The sequence below is a fragment of the Triturus cristatus genome, chromosome 10 (assembly GCF_964204655.1).
Source record: "Triturus cristatus chromosome 10, aTriCri1.1, whole genome shotgun sequence".
In the NCBI taxonomy this organism is placed as follows: Eukaryota; Metazoa; Chordata; class Amphibia; order Caudata; family Salamandridae; genus Triturus; species Triturus cristatus.
The window spans coordinates 832,665,262-832,684,024 of NC_140593.1; the positions used below are offsets into that span (position 1 = coordinate 832,665,262).

Consider the following 18,763-nt stretch of genomic DNA (forward strand, 5'->3'; position numbering starts at 1 on the left):
GTAGGTGTTTCCGGCGGGTGGCCTGACGAGTACAAGTGTACGAGTGTCCAACCCCCCCTCAGTCGACCATGAGGCACAGTTTTGCCTTTTAAAATAATTCCATGAGACGTACATTACGTATGTATTTTGATTAACGCATGCTAAATTTGCACAGCGTTTTTTGTTTTTTTCACTCATTCATGCACCAAATTAGGTCCTCTAGGAGTGGTATTTACACTGGGCTGGTCCCAGTGTAGTCCTGATGAAGAGCTTGGGAAGCTTGAAACTAGTCGACCGTATGCTAGGTACACTTACCCATTATAGTAGTTATCTCTAGCATATCACCCACTTTTTTAATTAATTAGCTAGGAGCAACATTAAAATTTAGATTGGCCCACTAGTTGATTATTTTAACTCACTTTAAACCACTCCACACCACAACACTTGCACAACACATAGTCTTGTTTAGTGCTCCTACGTAAATCCGCAAGTCGCAGCACGCCTCAGCCCGTAGAGGACTGAGAGGACCCCAATGATGAAGCATGTCACCGTGGGGAAACCCTGGTGAGTGAGGGGACTAAAGAAAGGAATTGCCCTTTCTTTCTTTTTTCTTGGGTGTTCTTTCGGGAAACAAGTGCTTTCCACACACCCTTTGGTTAGGTTCTCATAATCTGACAACTCAGATTATTTATTTAATTATATATACAATGGGAGGGTGAACCTAACCGTTAAAAAACCTCTCTTTCCCCCTTCTTTTTGATATACTGGACTTATTGACCTCATTCCGCAAGACAGGAGACAGGAAGCAAGAAAAATTCTATTAGAGGGAGAGCGCGCGGCATCTGAAACCATAGATTGCGCACTAGACATTGTTAATACAAATTTTCGCCAGCTGGCTGGTGCGGCAGTACTCAGACGCCAGGGTTGGCTTAAGGCCACCACTTTCAGACCTGAAGTCTAGACAAAAATATTGGACATGGCCTATGATGGCGAATCGTTGTTCTGAAAACACATCGATGAAGCCCTCCAGGCAATAAAAACTGATACAGATACGGCAAGATCATTGGGTTTATTGCAGTACAAACGCAGAACCTTCAGAGGCGCAAGGGGGCGTGGGTTTTCCTCTAGACGAGGATACCAAAACCAGCAGAACTGACAATACCAGCCCCAATATAGACAAAATTACCAATCTTCATACAGGCAATCCAACACATCTGGTTTCTCTCGTCAGGGCGGTCGAAAACGATCTCAAAATCAAGGACGAGACGCCAGCAGAAAGCAGTGATCTCCGCAGGGCGCCTACCACACCTATTCCCCTTCCCGTGGGCGCGAAAATTTCAGCATTTGTGGACAAGTGGCAAGAAATTACCTCAGATCAATGGTTCCAGACCTGGTGAACAATGGTCATACCCTAGAATTTGTCACCAAGCCACCCACCACTCTGTCCAAGGGACCCCTCCCCCTCGTCTTCACTTATTATTCAAAGAAGCTTTAACGATGCTCCTCAAGAATGCAATAGAGAAGGTTCCATCACATCAGAAACGGACAGGTTTCTATTCCTGATTTTTTCTGATCAAAAAGACATCAGAGGAATGGCGCCCGATTCTAGACCTTCGCAACCTGAACAGATTCCTCAAAAAACAAGGATTTCGCATGGTCACACTTTCAGAGATTCTAGGTTGTCTCAACGAGGGAGATTTTATGGCTTCTTTGGATATGGAAGACGCTTACTTCCACATCCCAATACATCCCAAACATCGCAAATATCTTCGCTTCACTGTGGCTGGCGCCCATTATCGGTTCAAAGTGCTCCTGTTTGGACTAAAATCGTCTCCAAGGATCTTCACAAAGTGCCTAGCTCCTGTAGCAGCAGCGTTAAGATCCCGGGGAATCCAAGTATTCCCGTATTTGGACGATTGGTTAATCAAAGGTCCTTCGGAACGAGCAGTCAGCATTTCCATTACAACTTCTCTTCATCTTTTCAACTCTCTGGGGCTAACTGTGAACAGGAGCAAATCTCAGCTACGCCCGATGCAGGTCCTTCCATTTCTTGGAGCTCTGCTGGATACGGTCCAGTGCAGGGCATTCTTATCTCACAAACGACAGGTTCGTATTCAAAAGCTGGCAATTCTGATTTCCAGAAGAAAGTCAGTTTCTGTCCGCATGTTTGCTTCACTCCTGGGGATGTGCTCTTCGGCAATAAATCTCGTCGCTTTGGCAAGACTCCGAATGGGACCTCTACAGGAGGAGCTACACCTTCAGTGGCAACAGGCCGTGGGATCCTTCGACGACATCCTCAGAGTCACACCACGCATGAAAAACGCTCTGCATTGGTGGTCACAGATGCCCAACTTAGCAGAAGGACTCACTTTCATACAGGATATTCCAGATTTTGTTCTCACAACGGATGCCTCCATGGAAGGATGGGGAGATCATCTCCAAGATTTACAGATACAAGGAAAGTGGTCTCCAGAGTACAAGAAACAACAAGCTTTCCTTCCAAGGATTGCAGGTTCATCAGTACTAGTTCGGACCGACAATACCACCAGCATGTTTTACGTAAACAAGCAAGGAGGGACAAGATTGGCAACTTTGTCAAGAGAGGCCCAGGAGTTGTGGGAATGGGTCACACTCCACAACATAACCCTCAGAGCAGAACATGTCAGGGGTCTCCACAATACCCTAGTGGACACGCGCAGCAGGTCCAAGTCGGGCTGCCACGAGTGGGAGCTAGAGCAGAATCAAGTGAACAGGGTGTTCCGAGCTTGGGGCAAGCCGGCACTGGATTTTTTCGCAATGAAGGACAACAAAAAATGCCGATAATACGCAAGCAGATACCCTCAACAGGGATCAAGGGGGAATGCCCTGTCCATGCGATGGTCAGGGATTTGTGCTTACGCTTTTCCCCCCCAATACCGCTAATCCCGAGGGTAATACGCAAGATAAAATTGGAGGGCTGCCGTCTCATCCTGATTGCACCCCGGTGGCCACGCCAGTACTGGCACCAAGAGCTTCTGTTATTATCCCAGGACCAGCCGATCCATCTTCTTCCGACACCCACAATGTTGTCGAGGAACAAAGGTCAGGTGCTTCACTCGGGCCCTCAGTCTCTACATTTACACGCATGGCTCCTGATTTCTTAGAATTCAAGGACCTTAACATCCCTCAGGACTGTCGTGACATATTGACAAAATCGCGAGCTCACAGCACAATTAAGACTTACCGTCTAAAATGGAAGCGTTTTTGCTGTTGGTGCGAGGCTAACAACGTTCACCCGGTGGAAGCTCCTGCGGAACAGATCCTTCCTTATTTGGTACATCTGGCAAGGTCTGGGCTCACTTTTTCATCAGTCAAAGTCCATTTAGCCGCACTTTCCTGATTCAGAAAGGGTGCTCAACTTCCTTCTTTATGTTCATCCTCTTTGATCAAACAATTCATGAAAGGAGTTTTCCAAGCGTTTCCTCAGGTAAGGCTTCCTCCACCGAAGTGGGAACTTAACACTGTCCTAACGCAACTAATGAAACACCCTTCGAGCCGATCCACAAGGCCGAACTTAAATTCCTCACCAGGATGGTTGCCTTACTTCTGGCTCTGACATCCGCTAGAAGAGTTAGTGAAATTCAGGCCTTCACTATAAAGGAACCATTTCTACATTTCACTCAGGACTACGTGACCCTCCAAACTAATCCTACATTCATACCTAAAGTACCGTCACAGTTTCACCTCAATGAACCGGTAAAATTAAGGACTTTCTTTCCAAATCCATCTACACCAGCGGAAAGAGCCTTACTTTCTCTGGATATTAAAAGATGTTTAAAATTCTACCTTCAAAAAACAAAGAGCATTAGAAAATCGGATCAGTTGTTCGTGGCTTATGGCCAAACTACTCTGGGAACTGCAGTCACAAAAGCCACAATTGCCAGATGCATAGCATCTACAATCCATTTCTGCCATGAGAAGGCTAACAGGCCATTGCTAAGGAAAGCCAAGGCCCACTCCACAAGAACGGTGGCAGCTTCTACAGCTTTGTTTGCTGGGCTGACTCTAGAAAATATCTGTCGTGCTGCGACATGGAAGAATTTCCACACGTTCACGAGACATTACTGCCTTCAATCTACACATCAGGACGGTGCAGCAGTTGGACAAGCTGTCCTATGCCATCTTTTTCTTTGAGGTCAGTTTTAAGTACCTTTTCTGTCTTTTAAATGCTATCTATGTCATTATTCATGACACTGACATTTTCTGCAATTATGGCATGTCTGACATAGAATGTTATTACGGTGCATGTTTCATTTCCCTGTGTATGTTACAGGTTTTTGAATTCTAAAGTTTGGTTTATTATACCTTTTGTTAACAAGTTGTGGATGCAATTGGGAGTTTACCAGCACTAGTCTCCCACCATCCGCAAACAACTGTATACTTGGTATACTGCTTGCTACTCTGATTCAGGCATGGTAATCTATGAAAGATACAAAGATACTGGATAAGAAAACACGTTACTTACCTGTAACTACAGTTATCCAGTATTGGTAGCTTTCATAGATTCACATGCACCCACCCTCCTCCCTGTAGAGTCAGTTCTCTATGTTTTGGGACACTTACTTCCCACTTGTGCTAAGGAAAATCTGAGGAGAACTGGCTCTGCTGAGAGTGTTCTAGAGGTTGCTGATAGCTGATTGGTTGGGACCAATTTTTTGGTTCTTTTGGCATAATGATGTAGATAGGTTGCTAAGATCTAGGCCTCAGGCTTTTTCTTTGGGGCCTACTAATACTATTATGATTTGGCACTACTTTTGTATGTAGCGTGGGACTCCCGCCTTGGCGACGGGGAATGATTCAGGCATGTAAATCTATGAAAGATACCAATAATGGATAACTGTAGTTACAGGTAAGTAACTTGTTTTCTTCCTTGATAACCTATAATTTGGAACAGTCTTTAAAGAAGCCATGAGCACCAATCTTTTAAATTGAAGACCAAGAACAGCCTGACTTAAGGTGATTCTTGGCTAATTTAGCACTGACAAAAGAGAGACATCATTATAATGGTGAAGCCTACGCACTAAAAAAGATACCTATCAAAAGTTCCAACAAGCCTCAAGTGTACTGTCTTCAAATTGGGCATCTAGGGGTTTAGACATTTACGGTATGGATTATTTGGTATCTCAGGGTCCAGGCTAGATATTGGAATAACCTTCATAGCACAAATTTTGATGTGGTCTTTTGATTAAGAGTAAGCTATTGTGTTTGGATTAAGAACTCTCAGCGTACAAGCACTGTACTTTTGCAGCTACCTCCACACTCCTTCCTATTTTTAATTGTACCTGTGGCCGGGGCAGCCATATCGACTTCATTGCACTTTCTGACGACTACAAACCTAAGTTAGTAAATTTTTCAATTTTAAAAGTAGTTTTTTAGTGATCACTTTCCTTTAGCGATTAATTTTGAAACACAAATCAAGAAGGTGACCTTAGCAGTGCTTCAAATAATCCATCAAATAAATAAGGGTCTCATGTGTAAATGGGCATCTATGTACCCTGAGATGGCCCTGGAAAAACTTTTGAACATAAATAGGTAACAATTCTTGACATGCCTCGAAGATGAATGAAACCAAAAGAGCATGATAGAATCATTCATTAACATCACTATGACAATAAACTAAATTTTAAAATGTGATAGAAGGCCTAATCCCGGTAAACAGTTTAAATGGTTTAATAGTGATGGCACAAGGAGCCCCAATAAGCTTGTTGAAGCCTTAAAACAAAAGCCCAGTGATTTAGAAGGGGTGAGAGCATGTAGATGCCAGAATAAAAAGACATTAGCCGAACGCAGAGAGATTGTCAGGAAGGAGGCATGGGAGAGGTTGTATGAAGTGAGTGTCACTAAGAATAGCAGTCTCTTTTGGAAGACCATCAATGCCCCCTTCTTTCAGGACAGCCATAATAACTCCTCCAATGTCACACTCCCCTCAAATAAGTGGGTGAACCATTTTCCTGCAATTTTTAAGAGTGGTGGGGACCCAACTGGCACCACAGAATGTGATAACTATGCAATAAGGGCTGCAAAAAAATTAGATCTACCGACAATCAGAGAAGTTACAAAGGCACTATGTGTGACAAAGAAAAATAAGGCTGCTGGTCCTGATGGTATACCGACTGATCTCTTCCTGGCAAAACCTGACCCATGGCTCCCCATTTTAGCCAATATTTTAAGTTGCGTCGCAGTTAGAGGTCCCCCTGAATCCTGGTCAACAGCAATAATTGCACCCATTTTTTAAAAAGGGAGATAGGTCACACTCTAAATATTATTGTCTAATATCACTGATTGACACCACATGTAAGCTGATGACAGGGTTTTATTTCAACGCCTCGAAATATGGATAGCAGTAAAAAGGGAAATTTTCAGATATTCAATATGGTTTTAGAAGGGGCCTGGGTACAGTGAGCAATGCCTCAATCTTCATCTGGTAATCAGTAAATATACTATGGCAAAAAACACTAATCTATATCTGGGCTTCATGGACCTGACATTGGCCTTTGATTGTGTGATGAGAGGGAAACTATATAAAGGGAAACAACGGTTCCTGTGGACTCGTAAAAAATGATTCAAGCAATATAATTTGCACAATCGCAATAAAAAGAGGGTAGAATAATGTCAGAGGGCAAGGAACCACCAACACATTTGTACAATTATGACTTGTTCTATAAACACAATAGACTTAGTATATACATTGTTTAAATTTACAATAGAACAGATATTTGTGCACTGTGTCCCAAAGTGAAATATGGAACCTAATCGTAAGTGACGGGATGTATATTTATATACAAGGTTTCCATAAATCTTAAAAGGCGTAACCATTCTTGTATAACTTCTTTTTAAACATCAACTGTATATAATAATACTCGCTGGGCTTAAGCGCGTATTATTATATACAGTTGCTGTTGCAGAAGTCAAGTCAAGTCAAGTCAAAGAATTTATATAGCGCACTACATACCCGGAGGGTCTCAAGGCGCTTAGGGAGGGGAGGAGGATTACTTGTCAAATATCCACGTTTTAAGTTGCTTTCTGAATGCTAGGTGGTTCTGGGTAAGGCGAAGGTAAGTGGGGAGTGAGTTCCATGTTTTAGCAGCCAGGTATGAGAAGGATCTGCCTCCCATTGTGGTCTTGTTGATGCGAGGTACAGTGGCGAGGGCTTGGCTGGAAGAACGTAGTTGGCGGGAGGGGGTGTAGAAGGACAGTCGTGAGTTGAGGCATTCTGGTCCGATGTCGTAGAGTGATTTGTGTGCGTGGGTTAGCAGTCGGAAAGTGATCCTCTTATTGACGGGTAGCCAGTGGAGGTCTTTCAGGTGACCAGAGATGTGTTCATTGCGCGGGATGTCTAATATGATCCTGGCTGAGGCGTTTTGGATTCGTTGGAGTTTCTTCTGGAGTTTAGCGGTAGTACCTGCGTAGAGGGTGTTTCCGTAGTCCAGTCGGCTCGTGACCAGAGCATGGGTGACTGTTTTTCTGGTTTCGGTGGGGATCCAGCTAAATGTTTTTTTGAGCATGCGAAGAATGTTGAAGCAGGATGAGGATACGGTGTTGACTTGTCTGTACATTGAGAGTGAAGAATCCAGGATAACGCCTAGGTTCCGTGCGTGGTCTGTCGGGATGGGTGCTTTTCCAAGAGCTTCCGGCCACCAGGAGTCGTCCCAAGCAGAGGGGGAAGTACCTAAGATGAGGACTTCTGTTTTATCTGAGTTCAGTTTCAGACGGCTGTGTTTCATCCATTCGGCAACTTCTTTCATTCCTTCGTGTAGGTTAGTTTTGGCGGTGCTGGGGTCATTGGTGAGAGAAAGGATCAGTTGAGTGTCATCCGCGTAGGAGATGATGTTGAGGTTGTGTTGGCGGGCGATGGTCGCGAGGGGACTCATGTATACGTTGAAGAGGGTGGGACTGAGTGAGGATCCTTGTGGTACGCCACAGATGACTTCAGTGGCCTCGGACTTGAATGGTGGAAGGCGGACTCTCTGGGTTCTACCGGTGAGGAACGAGGTGATCCATTCAAGTGCTTTTCCTTGTATTCCGATATTTCTGAGGCGTTGTAAAAGGGTGCTGTGGCAGACTGTGTCGAAGGCTGCAGAGAGGTCGAGGAGGATGAGGGCGACTGTGTCTCCATTGTCCAGTAGAGTTCGAATGTCGTCTGTTGCTGCGATGAGGGCGGTCTCAGTGCTGTGTTTTGCTCGGAAGCCGGACTGTGAGGAGTCGAGGGATTTGTTGGCTTCGAGAAAAGCGGCGAGCTGGTTGTTGACAGCTTTCTCGATTACTTTGGCCGGGAATGGAAGGAGCGAAATGGGGCGGTAATTTTTGAGTTCGGTGGGGTCCGCTGTGGGTTTTTTCAGAAGGGCGGTGAGTTCAGCGTGTTTCCATTTTTCCGGGAAGGTGGCGGAGTTGAAGGAGCAGTTGATGACGTCTCGGAGGTGTGGTGCTATGACGGAGTCTGCTTTGTTGAAGATGTGGTGAGGACATGGGTCTGTGGGGGATCCTGAGTGGATGGAGTTCATCAGGCGGATGGTGTCCTCAGTGGAGATTGGGTTCCAGTCGTTAAGGGTGTTCAAGGGGGGAGAATGTTCGGTATATGGTTCGGTGGGTTGGTCTCCGGGTTGGTTGTCAAAGCTGTTGTGGATGTCTGCAATTTTGTTGTGGAAGAATGAGGCTAGGGAGTCGCAGAGGGTTTGAGAGGGGGTGATGTCGTTGGAGTTGGCCGAGGGATTGGTAAACTCCTTGACGATGTTGAAAAGTTCCTTGCTGTTGTGGGCGCTGTTGTCAAGTCGATCCTTGAATGCTGTTTTCTTGGCCTTTCGGATTAATTGGTGGTGTGTGCGGGTGGCGTTTTTGAAGGCGTCCTTGGTGCTAGTGGTTGGGTCTTTTTTCCAGGCCTTTTCGAGGGAGCGGCAGAGTTTCTTGGATTTCTTAAGATCATCGTTGAACCATGAGGCCTTCTTGCTGCCAAGTTTGATTTGTCGTTTTTTCAGTGGTGCTAAGGTGTCGGCGGTGTTGGATAACCAAAGGGTGAAGTTGGCGGCGGCTTGGTTTGGGTTAGAAGAGTGGGCTGGGGTGTTTAGAAGGAGCGATGAGGAGATCTGGTCGATGGTGATTTTGTTCCAGTTTCTTTGCAGAGTTGGTTGGAGGTGGTTGGTGGGTTTTGGCTTGTTGTAGGTGAAGTGAACGCAGCTGTGGTCAGTCCAGAGGAGATCCGTAGTGTAGTTGAAGGAGACATGTTTGCTGGAGGTGAAGATGGGGTCGAGTGTGTGGCCTGCGATGTGGGTGGGGGAAGTGACCAGTTGTTTAAGTCCGAGGTTGGCGAGGTTGTCCAAGAGGGTGGTGGTGTTGCGGTCGTTGATCTTTTCAAGGTGAAAGTTGAGGTCTCCCAGAAGGATGTAGTCTTTGGAGGGGAGCGCGTGTGGAGTGATGAAGTCCGTGATTTCTTCACTGAATTTTGCGCGGGGTCCTGGTGGTCTGTAGAGGAGGGTGCCTCTGAGTGTGGTCTTGGGGTCGATGTGGATCTGGAAGTGAAGGTGTTCGGAGTTGGCGAGGTTGGTGTCAGAGCTGGTTGAGATGCGGATTGATTTTTTATGGACGATAGCGATTCCTCCTCCTGTGTGGCCGGTACGGTCTTTGCGTGTGATCTTATAATCTTCAGGAATGGCAATGGTGATGTCTGGGGCGGAGGAAGCGTTCATCCATGTTTCTGTTAGGAAGGCGACGTCCGGAGAGATGGTGTCTAGTAGATTCCATAGGTCAATGGCGTGCCTGTGGATCGATCGGGTGTTGAGAAGGATGCATTGTAGGTGATTGGGGTCGGGAATTTGTGGTGTGGTCGTAGCGGAGATGTTGTCGGTGCCGCTGAATTTGCAGGAGTAGCAAGAGAAAGGTCCATGGGTGTGTCCGGGAGCGGCTTGGACGCAGTTGGGGGCACGACCGGGGTTAAGGGCTAGGAGGGTGGTGGCATCGTAAGTGATGCGGGAGGGGTGGGGGGTGCAAGGGCCAGGGGGTCTGGCGCTGGGCGCGGTCCAGGCGCGGACGGGCGTAGACGGGCTTACCTTTGGCGCACCTTCGGCGCGGATTGGGCGCGGTCGCTGCGCGTGAACGCTGCGCGCGGGAACGGTTGTCATATAAGGAGGGTGGGGGGGAGGGGCGAGGGCGGCTCAGCTGGGAGGCGGGGCGTGCTAAGTAGGAGGACAACAACAACAAAATGGAGGGCGCTTGGGGGAATACACTAAAAGAGCAGGAAAGTCGCGCTGGCAATCTTAATAATGAAATATGCAAAGCGGCATACAAAGCGCACAGCAGGCAATTAATTTCACACAGTTTCCAGCAAGAAGCGTTACACAACGATACCGGAGCCAAAGGGAGCGACCACTCAGCTGGGAAGCGTCGAGTGAGCCATATCTTCTGTACCCTTTCAGTCATTTTTAAAAAATGTACCTCACTAGATTCAGATTCGGCATCGCTCATTTATTGGTGTTGTACATACCATGATGCCCATTTGGAACCCTGCCCTTGTGACGGTAATTCAAGCCAGAACATGCTGCACTTCCTCTGTGTCTGCCAGATATATAATAAACCGCGCAGGGAATTCATTTTACCACTCTTGAGGGTTTTGAACAGCACAAAATGAAATCACTGACAAAATATCGAAGGTCATAATATAGCCCTACAAAAATATCGCAGCAAGAATATCGAAGTCAAAAATATCGACATCCTATCTACATCATGGTAAGTACAAATATATCGCTAAAAAAAAATCAATGTCAAAAATATTGTTGTTAAAAATATCGCTTTTTATTTAAGTTAAAAAAATAATGTAAAATAAAGTAAATAATACATATAATTAAAATGAACATAGTAAAAAATATTTTAAAATGTTTAAAAATTATAAGTAATATATATATATAATATAAACATAAATAAAAAATATACATATAATATATTTACTTACTAATACTTTTTTATTAATTATTTTAATAACTTATATTTGTTTTAAATATTATATAAATTATAAATACATCTATACACATGAAATAATAATATAAACAAAAAATAAATAAATATATATTACAAATTAAAAAATTTAAATTATTTTTAATCTTTTTAATCTTAATTATATACTACATTAACTAAATTAATACAAAAAATATTAGATAGCGGAGGTAATAACATTACTATTCCAACTCCAAACAGTGCAATAGTAGGGAAAATGTTGGATAACGTAGGGGTAAAAATTACTATTCCCACTCCAGGGAGTGCAACAGTAGGGAGGGTGTTGGATAGCGTAGAGGTAAAAATTACTATTCCCACTCCAGTAAGTGCAGCAGTAGGGAAAGTGGTGGATAGCGTAGGGGTTAAAATTACTATTCCCACTCCAGTGAGTGCAACAGTAAGGAAAGTGTTGGATAGCGTAGGGGTTAAAATTACTATTCCCATTCCAAGGAGTGCAACAGTAGGGAAAGTGTTGGATAGCGTAGGGGTAAAAATTACTATTCCCACTCCAGGGAGTACAACAGTAGGGAAAGTGTTGGCTAGTGTAGGGGTTAAAATTACTATTCCCACTCCAGGGAGTGTAACAATAGGGAAAGGGTTGGATAGCGTAGAGGTAAAAATTACTGTTCCCACTCCAGTGAGTGCAACATTAGGGAAAGTGTTGGATAGCGTAGGGGTTAAAATTACTATTCCCACTCCAGGGAGTGCAACAGTAGGGAAAGTGTTGGATAGCGTAGGGGTAACATTTACTATTCCCACTCCAGGGAGTGCAACAGTAGGGAAAGTGTTGGATAGCGTAGGGGTAACATTTACTATTCCCACTCCAGTGAGTGCAACAGTAGGGAAAGTGTTGGATAGCGTAGGGGTTACAATTACTATTCCCACTCCAGGGAGTGCAACAGTAGGGAAAGTGTTGGATAGCGTAGGGGTTAAAATTAATATTCCAACTCCAGTGAATGTAACAATGTGGAAAATGTAGGATAGCGTAGGGGTTAAATTAACATATGTATTAATTAAATATTTTTTGTAAAATAATTAACATATTAAAAATGAATTAACTAAAAATGTAATAATAAATACCAAATGCCTATGCTCCGCTCAATCTCCCTCCCTGTCACCCTTTTTCACATTATCCCCTTACCCTCTACACGCCATGAACCAACGGCTGCAACCCGTAATTGACCCACCTTCTGTAACAATGGGCAACTTGTAACCTATGTAACCCTACCAGCCTGTCTTCCTAAAACCGCCCCCTTAAGTATGCCCTTATCCAAAGCACTCCTACTCCCCATGTTGGGGATAGATCCAGCATTTTTGCCCTGGAGTCTCAGGGACCCTTCTGAGAGAGTCCACAGTGACAAGGGAGTCTCACATAGTAGAGGACTGGGATTGATCCCCTTAACTCTGGGAACTGTCTCCTACCTGCCTGAAGTCGGACATTGTGTTCATGCTGGGTTTTCTACCCCCTCCCCCACCTCTTCCCTCCTTCATTCTTCTAAGTGTGCCCGTGACCAAAGCACTCCTCTCCCCTTGTTGGTGAGGGATCCAGCATTTATGTCCTGGAGTCTCAGCGACCCCGCTGAGAGAGTCCACCGCGACAAGGGAATCACACAAAATGGAAGTCTGGGAATGACCCTTTACCGCAGGAAGCCGTCTCCCACCACACGCCGGACATCGGACACAGTTACCTCCTCGTCTCCTCTCCATGCCTCCTACCCCCTTCCCCACCTCTTCCCTCCTTTAATTCTTGGCTTGCCTGCCCTTTTCCTTTCTTCCCTCCCCTGAATCTCTCTCCCCCTGCCTGCTTTGTTTTTCCTTGTGCCTATTCTCTGCTTAATCTCCCTCCCCGTGGCCCTTTGACATTACCACCCCTAACCTTCTACACGCCATGAACCAACGGATGTAACCTGTATTTGATGTACCTTTCAGATGTAACTTGTAATTGATGTACATCCTGTAAAAAGGTGTAACGTGGAACCTATGTAACTCTCCTCATGTAAAGCGCTCTGATACCTCCGGGTTCTAGCCAGCGCTATATAAAACTCAAGGTATAAATAAATAAATAACATTAAATTAATATTTACTTAAATAACATTAAATTACTTTCCACCCTATTCCCTCATAAACACACAACCCGCTACACATAAAAAAAATACAAATAATTTAATTGTCAATTAATCAATTAATAAAAATGTATTGCCAATTAATAATAAATTAACAATAAATTCATTAACAATAACGATAAATAAATAATAATAAATTAATTATAATTAATATATTTATAAATTAACTAATACAAATTAATTACCAATTAATAATCAATTAATAAATTAATGATCAATAACAATAAATACAAAATATTAATTAATTAATTATAATCAAATTACTTCCCACCCTATTCCCCTATAAACCCACAACCCACCACACATAAAAATGTAGACAATTAATGTAATTATCAATTAATAAAAATTAATTACCAATTAATAATTAACAATAAATTTATTAACAATAACAATAAATAAATAAAATAATAAATTAATTATAAATAATATAATTATAAATTAATCAATTAATAAACATTAATTACCAATTAATAATAAATTATCAATAAATTAAAAATCAATAACAATAAATAAAAACATATTAATTAAAATTCAATTATTTCCCACCCTATTCCCCTATAAACCCACAACCTGCTCTGATACTAAAACGCAAAATTTACTTAAAAGAATTACTAATTTCGATGGTAAACATACATATAAAATACATACTAAAATACATAACACTAATATAAATATCGATATAATTAACAACAATATTTTTGCTAACGATATTACTTACTTCGATATTACAAACTTAGATATTACTTACTGAGTTATAAAAAAAACTATATTACTTACCTTAAAGTCGATATTCTGATCTACAATATTCTTGAGATCGATATTCTGTCCCTACGATATTAAAAACTCGATATTAATGTAGGATATTTTGACTGCTCACCCAGAAAATGTAGGCCAGCTTTGTTCTATCTCCGACTTCTTCAATCAGAATATATATGCAAAATTATATATAAATGTAGTTTGGCTGTAATTCGATTAAGGAGGTTAGTTGGAAAATGATTGTTCTCTTTTCTCTAAGACTTGGTATTGTCTTTTACCTTGAGTTTGTTTAAAATGATTACCTGCAACCTGTGGAGTATTTCAGATTTTTTTCCGGCACTGTCAAAAAAGCACTTTGCACTTTAATAATGACTGTTGTTTATACAGTAGTATGTCTTGGCTGAAACCCAAATTGTATCTGAAAGTAAATGAAAGATAGGATAATGGATTCCATTGGATCAAAACCTGCCCGCCACTTTGAAAAGACACTTTGCCATGATGTGTTTTTTTTTAATGAATTTTATGTGTGTTAACCTGCTCCCTGTTAGCCTTATGTTTGTTATGCCTTTTATGTATTTTTTACGTGTGTGAACTTTATGGTTTACTAAAAAAAAAAAATGAATAAAGTTTTCAAAGTTCAAGTACCTGTCCAGTGTGATTATGGAATTTATAATTATTTAAAAAACTCTAATGTATAGGTCTTACAATATGTTATTAATAAAATACCATGAATGAAGCACAGTTTAATGCGACAGGAAATAGGTTATCATATAAGGAATTATGTTTGATGAAGTTTTAATTCTTATTCAATCGGGATGTACTCAGACCTCACATTTTCTTCCTACAGGAACAGGTACAGAAGATGAAAGATATGCTGAATAACGTGGCCTCAGACGAGGCCAATTTAGAGGCCAAGATTGAAAAGAGAAAGCTGGAACTGGAAAGAAATCAAAAGCGACTGCAGACTCTTCAGAGTGTAAGGTGAGTACAAATGTCTCTTGAGTTAGGTGCGCCGTGTTTGCTGTTCGACATGTCTTTCGTAGGAGTTAGGATTTCTTAACCCCCCAAAACGTGGTAAATAGAGGATTTTGCTACAGTAGGTGACAATGTTCGTTGTTAATGCATAGCGGCTCATAGTTCTTATCAAATCCATGGCTGTCCCTTTCAATAGGGTCCCATCACATTATATTTGTTGATCTTTCATACACTTGCTGACAAAGACATTTTGCCAGTGGGTGATAGATAAAAAGGTAGGGTTGACTATAGTGAGAGAATTTGGGAAGAAATCTAGACCAGCACAATTGAATTAAGACCAAAAGTGAAATGGAGAGAGCGAGAGTTGAGGGAAATGTCAGTTGAATAGATACAGGAAAAAAGATAAATTGGTACAGGGCAGTGATTTTGGACCTGCAGTGTTATGTAGAGACCTCAATAGGTTTTGTATGGAAGGAAGAGAGAGGAAAGAGGAATTTGAAACTGTTACTCCTTGTGGAAAGAGCTCTTTAATAAGAGACAAAATGCAGCCGAGAGTTTAATGTTACCTATACATCCCCTTGGGGGAAATTGATCCATTGCCACTAAACCTTATTCACATGTTTCATTTCTCTCTGAGAGCTTCACAGACTTGGCCGTTTTACAATACGGTGCCGGATGGTAGATATGGGGGAAGAAAGGGTGAAGTTACAGAATATGATAGAGAGAGTTGAAAAAGCGGGGTAAGAAAAGAGGATAAGACAGAGGTAAATTACTGGCGCCCAGGGTCGAGACACTGATGCGATAGATTGAAGCATTGCTGAAAGTTACTTTACGTTTCACAGAGGGAACGGGTGAAGATTGTTTTTTTCCTCTCACTGCATGGATTTATCTACCTCAGTATGGCGCGTAAAAGGAGCTCTGCAGACATGTTCTGAAGCACTCGGGGGTTTTCATACGCAGAGAAGGCTGTGGTTTTTGACACCAGTGTTTGAGTTATGGATTGTCACCTCCAGCCATTTACCTGTGTCATTTCTTTGAGCAGACTAATGTTTCATAAGCCTAAGAAGAATTGCCTGTGAAATGCAAATTTGTTTGAGAACATCATGCTAATATATCTGCTCCAATATGAATATTTATCAAAGAATTATACAGCATTATATAAATACCCAGCCTTTCCTTCTATTCCAATTCTCTAAACCCCAAACCACGTATGCCCAAAGCAACACGTCCAATCTCTTGACTTGCCATTCTAGTACTTGTCTGTTATCCCTAAAACCACTCGTTAGCACCTTCTTTTTGCAGCATTCTTTGCATTCCAGTATTGTTTTCCAAGGTTTGATTGTACTGAGTAAGCTTATATTTTACCATTCGAATATAAGTTTTTGTTTTTTGCATTGTACACCTGTTAAGCCAATTGTCATTTTAGCTAGATATGCCACTGTTGTGGTCGCAACATAAGCATTTGAGACACGTTTAAAATCGACCCTCATTATTGCCGTGCGGTATAAGTTGTATAGCATCATCCCTATCTGAGCACATCAGTTACGGAATACCACAAGTGGTCACCTGCTAGTAAAGGCATGTTTATTTTGCACTGTGGGGCTTCACATTGTTTGTGTCCCTTGCTTGAGCTATTTATTTGTTGTCTGGTGTTGCTTTGTGTGGTCTTGTGAGTCACACCTCATTTGAGGCCGTCAATGAATATGTGGCTTCGCTCCTTCTCCTCTGTATGGTGTGTCTTTGCTTCTAGTTATGTTGTCATAATTTACTCCAGATGAATTCAAGTATGTATTTCTTTGCATTATTCTTTACTCTCTTAGCCAACCTTTTAGACGTGGAGCGCACCAACCTCTTCGAGCATGGCTTGCTGTAGCCAGACACAATCAGTCATTCCTGTCAAATATGTAATCTGTTCTCTCAGTCCACAGTTCCAGAATTGGTAGCGCAGACAGCCCTATTCAAAGGTTCCCATGCTATAAAATCCTGTAGCATCCATCACCCTTAATGTACTGCAAACTCTGTCCTGTGTAGCACTTTAATTTCCTGCATTCCCAGAAATCATATCCCAGACAGAACTCCAATCCAGCTCCACCACCGGCCTTCCAGTTCTTGTATTCCAAGCAGCTTTGTCCAAGTCAAATAAATCCTGACCTGCTGCACTTTTACAGATGCATATGTCTGTTGTTGCAGAATTTCTCTTCATCAAAAAGTTCAGCATTCTTTAACGTTCCACCTACTTTGCTTACTTGAATCCCTAGGCCAGCTTTCATGGACGAGTATGAGAAAATTGAAGAAGAACTACAGAAACAATACAGCACGTACCTGGAGAAATTCCGTAACTTGTCCTACCTAGAACAACAGCTTGACGATTATCACCGAACAGAGCAAGAGAGATTTGAGGTACTTTTCAGAATGCTAAAACAGACCAAAAGTTATGATATGTCAATCGTGGTCACGAGACTGGAAGTGGTGGCCTGTAAGCAGATAGACATTTTTGGACTACTCATTTTACCACCATTCGCACCAAACTTTTCACATTGGCCCAGGCTTTCTTCGAGGGTACTATTTAAATTCCTTCTTAATCCTCTAATTTGAGGAGTGATGGGGAAAGTTCCTGTGTTACTGCTCATTTAACATTCTGTGGTGTGGTTTGAAGTTGCTTCAAACCACATCATTGGATGTTAAATGAGCAGTAACACAGAAACTTTCTCCATCACCAATAGGACACCATCAACAAGATCTGAACCTCCATTTTGAATACTGGACATCAGGATAATATTGAGAATACTTTCAAAGCACAGATTTTATATAGTAATTACTGAGTCTCACTTCACAAATTAGAAGATGCCATTAGCTGGCCTTACAAACAAAACACGGGCAAAATGACAGATGCAGCAGCATAGTTTGTCCATTTACGAAGGAATTTAAATAGAGCCCCGAAGAAGTCCGCGAGGGTGAATCCCATTGGCTGCAGTTTTAAATGGGTTATTGAAAGAAGAAAATGAATAAAGAATTCTCAACTTAATATGTCTAAAGAATGTTGTGTACTGTAAAGATCATGTATTGTATGTGTTGACCATTTGTAAAAATCTAGCTGCACTCCTATTAAATATAAGTGATATAATTTGAAAGGTTTAGGGGGCTGAACCCCTGTAGATTGGTTTAAAATTGTGAGTCTTTTCCTTTAGAAGTTAAAAGGGGTTGAACTGGTTCTATGCACCATACTAAGTATTCAACCAACTGTCCCCACTGTTAAGGTAGGTGCGGTAGTTTATTGCTTCAACCCCTTGTATATTGGATAACCCGCTTTCTTTGGAGGGTAGGTGCCTTCAGGGCTTGTGCCCATACTATGCTGAGACCAACTAGCAAAATGTAGTGTAATACGTGTCATCAAAACCAATGAGTCCTATTAAAGTGAAAATAAATACAAACTGTATAAAGAATGGCATTCATATAAAATAAAAACAGTGAGTATATATATAGATTTTGCGGCTATGTAAAGATCTCTTGTAATGAACTTGAAGGGAGGATAAGTAGAGCTACACACACACACACACGCACGCACGCACGCACACTTCCACATTCAGATCCCACCAACTGAGAAGTACAATACTCGTTCTTTTTTTTCCTTTCTGTCTGAACAGGAGACAGCCAGGAGTGATATATTTCTTCTCCTTTTTGTGTGTTGTCCCCATCATTTCACACACACATGTCCAGTCTTGTGGTAGAGTTTTTCATCTGACAATATCTACAAAGCGTTTCAAACTGACTTTTACAACATAAACGAATTCAGTATAGCTGTTATGTCAGTCTAGGACAGATTTATTCCTTGTCCATCCACAGTGTTCTAAAAGAAAGCAGTATGCTTCTGTGTGAGGGAGAGGATGTGGCGCAGCGACCAGAGCTGCCGA

The 18,763-nt window shown here is 42.2% G+C and overlaps 1 protein-coding gene across 2 annotated transcripts in view; it reads left to right on the forward strand.

Moving 5' to 3' along the window:
• Positions 1 to 18,763, forward strand: part of IFT38 (intraflagellar transport 38) — an 854,149-nt gene that overhangs the window by 567,920 nt on the left and 267,466 nt on the right. For both annotated transcript variants that reach the window (XM_085628445.1, XM_085628447.1), the window contains exons 7-8: positions 14,725 to 14,858; positions 17,111 to 17,252. In XM_085628445.1, coding sequence (XP_085484571.1) covers positions 14,725 to 14,858; positions 17,111 to 17,252 — 276 coding nt within the window. The remainder of the gene's footprint in view (positions 1 to 14,724; positions 14,859 to 17,110; positions 17,253 to 18,763) is intronic.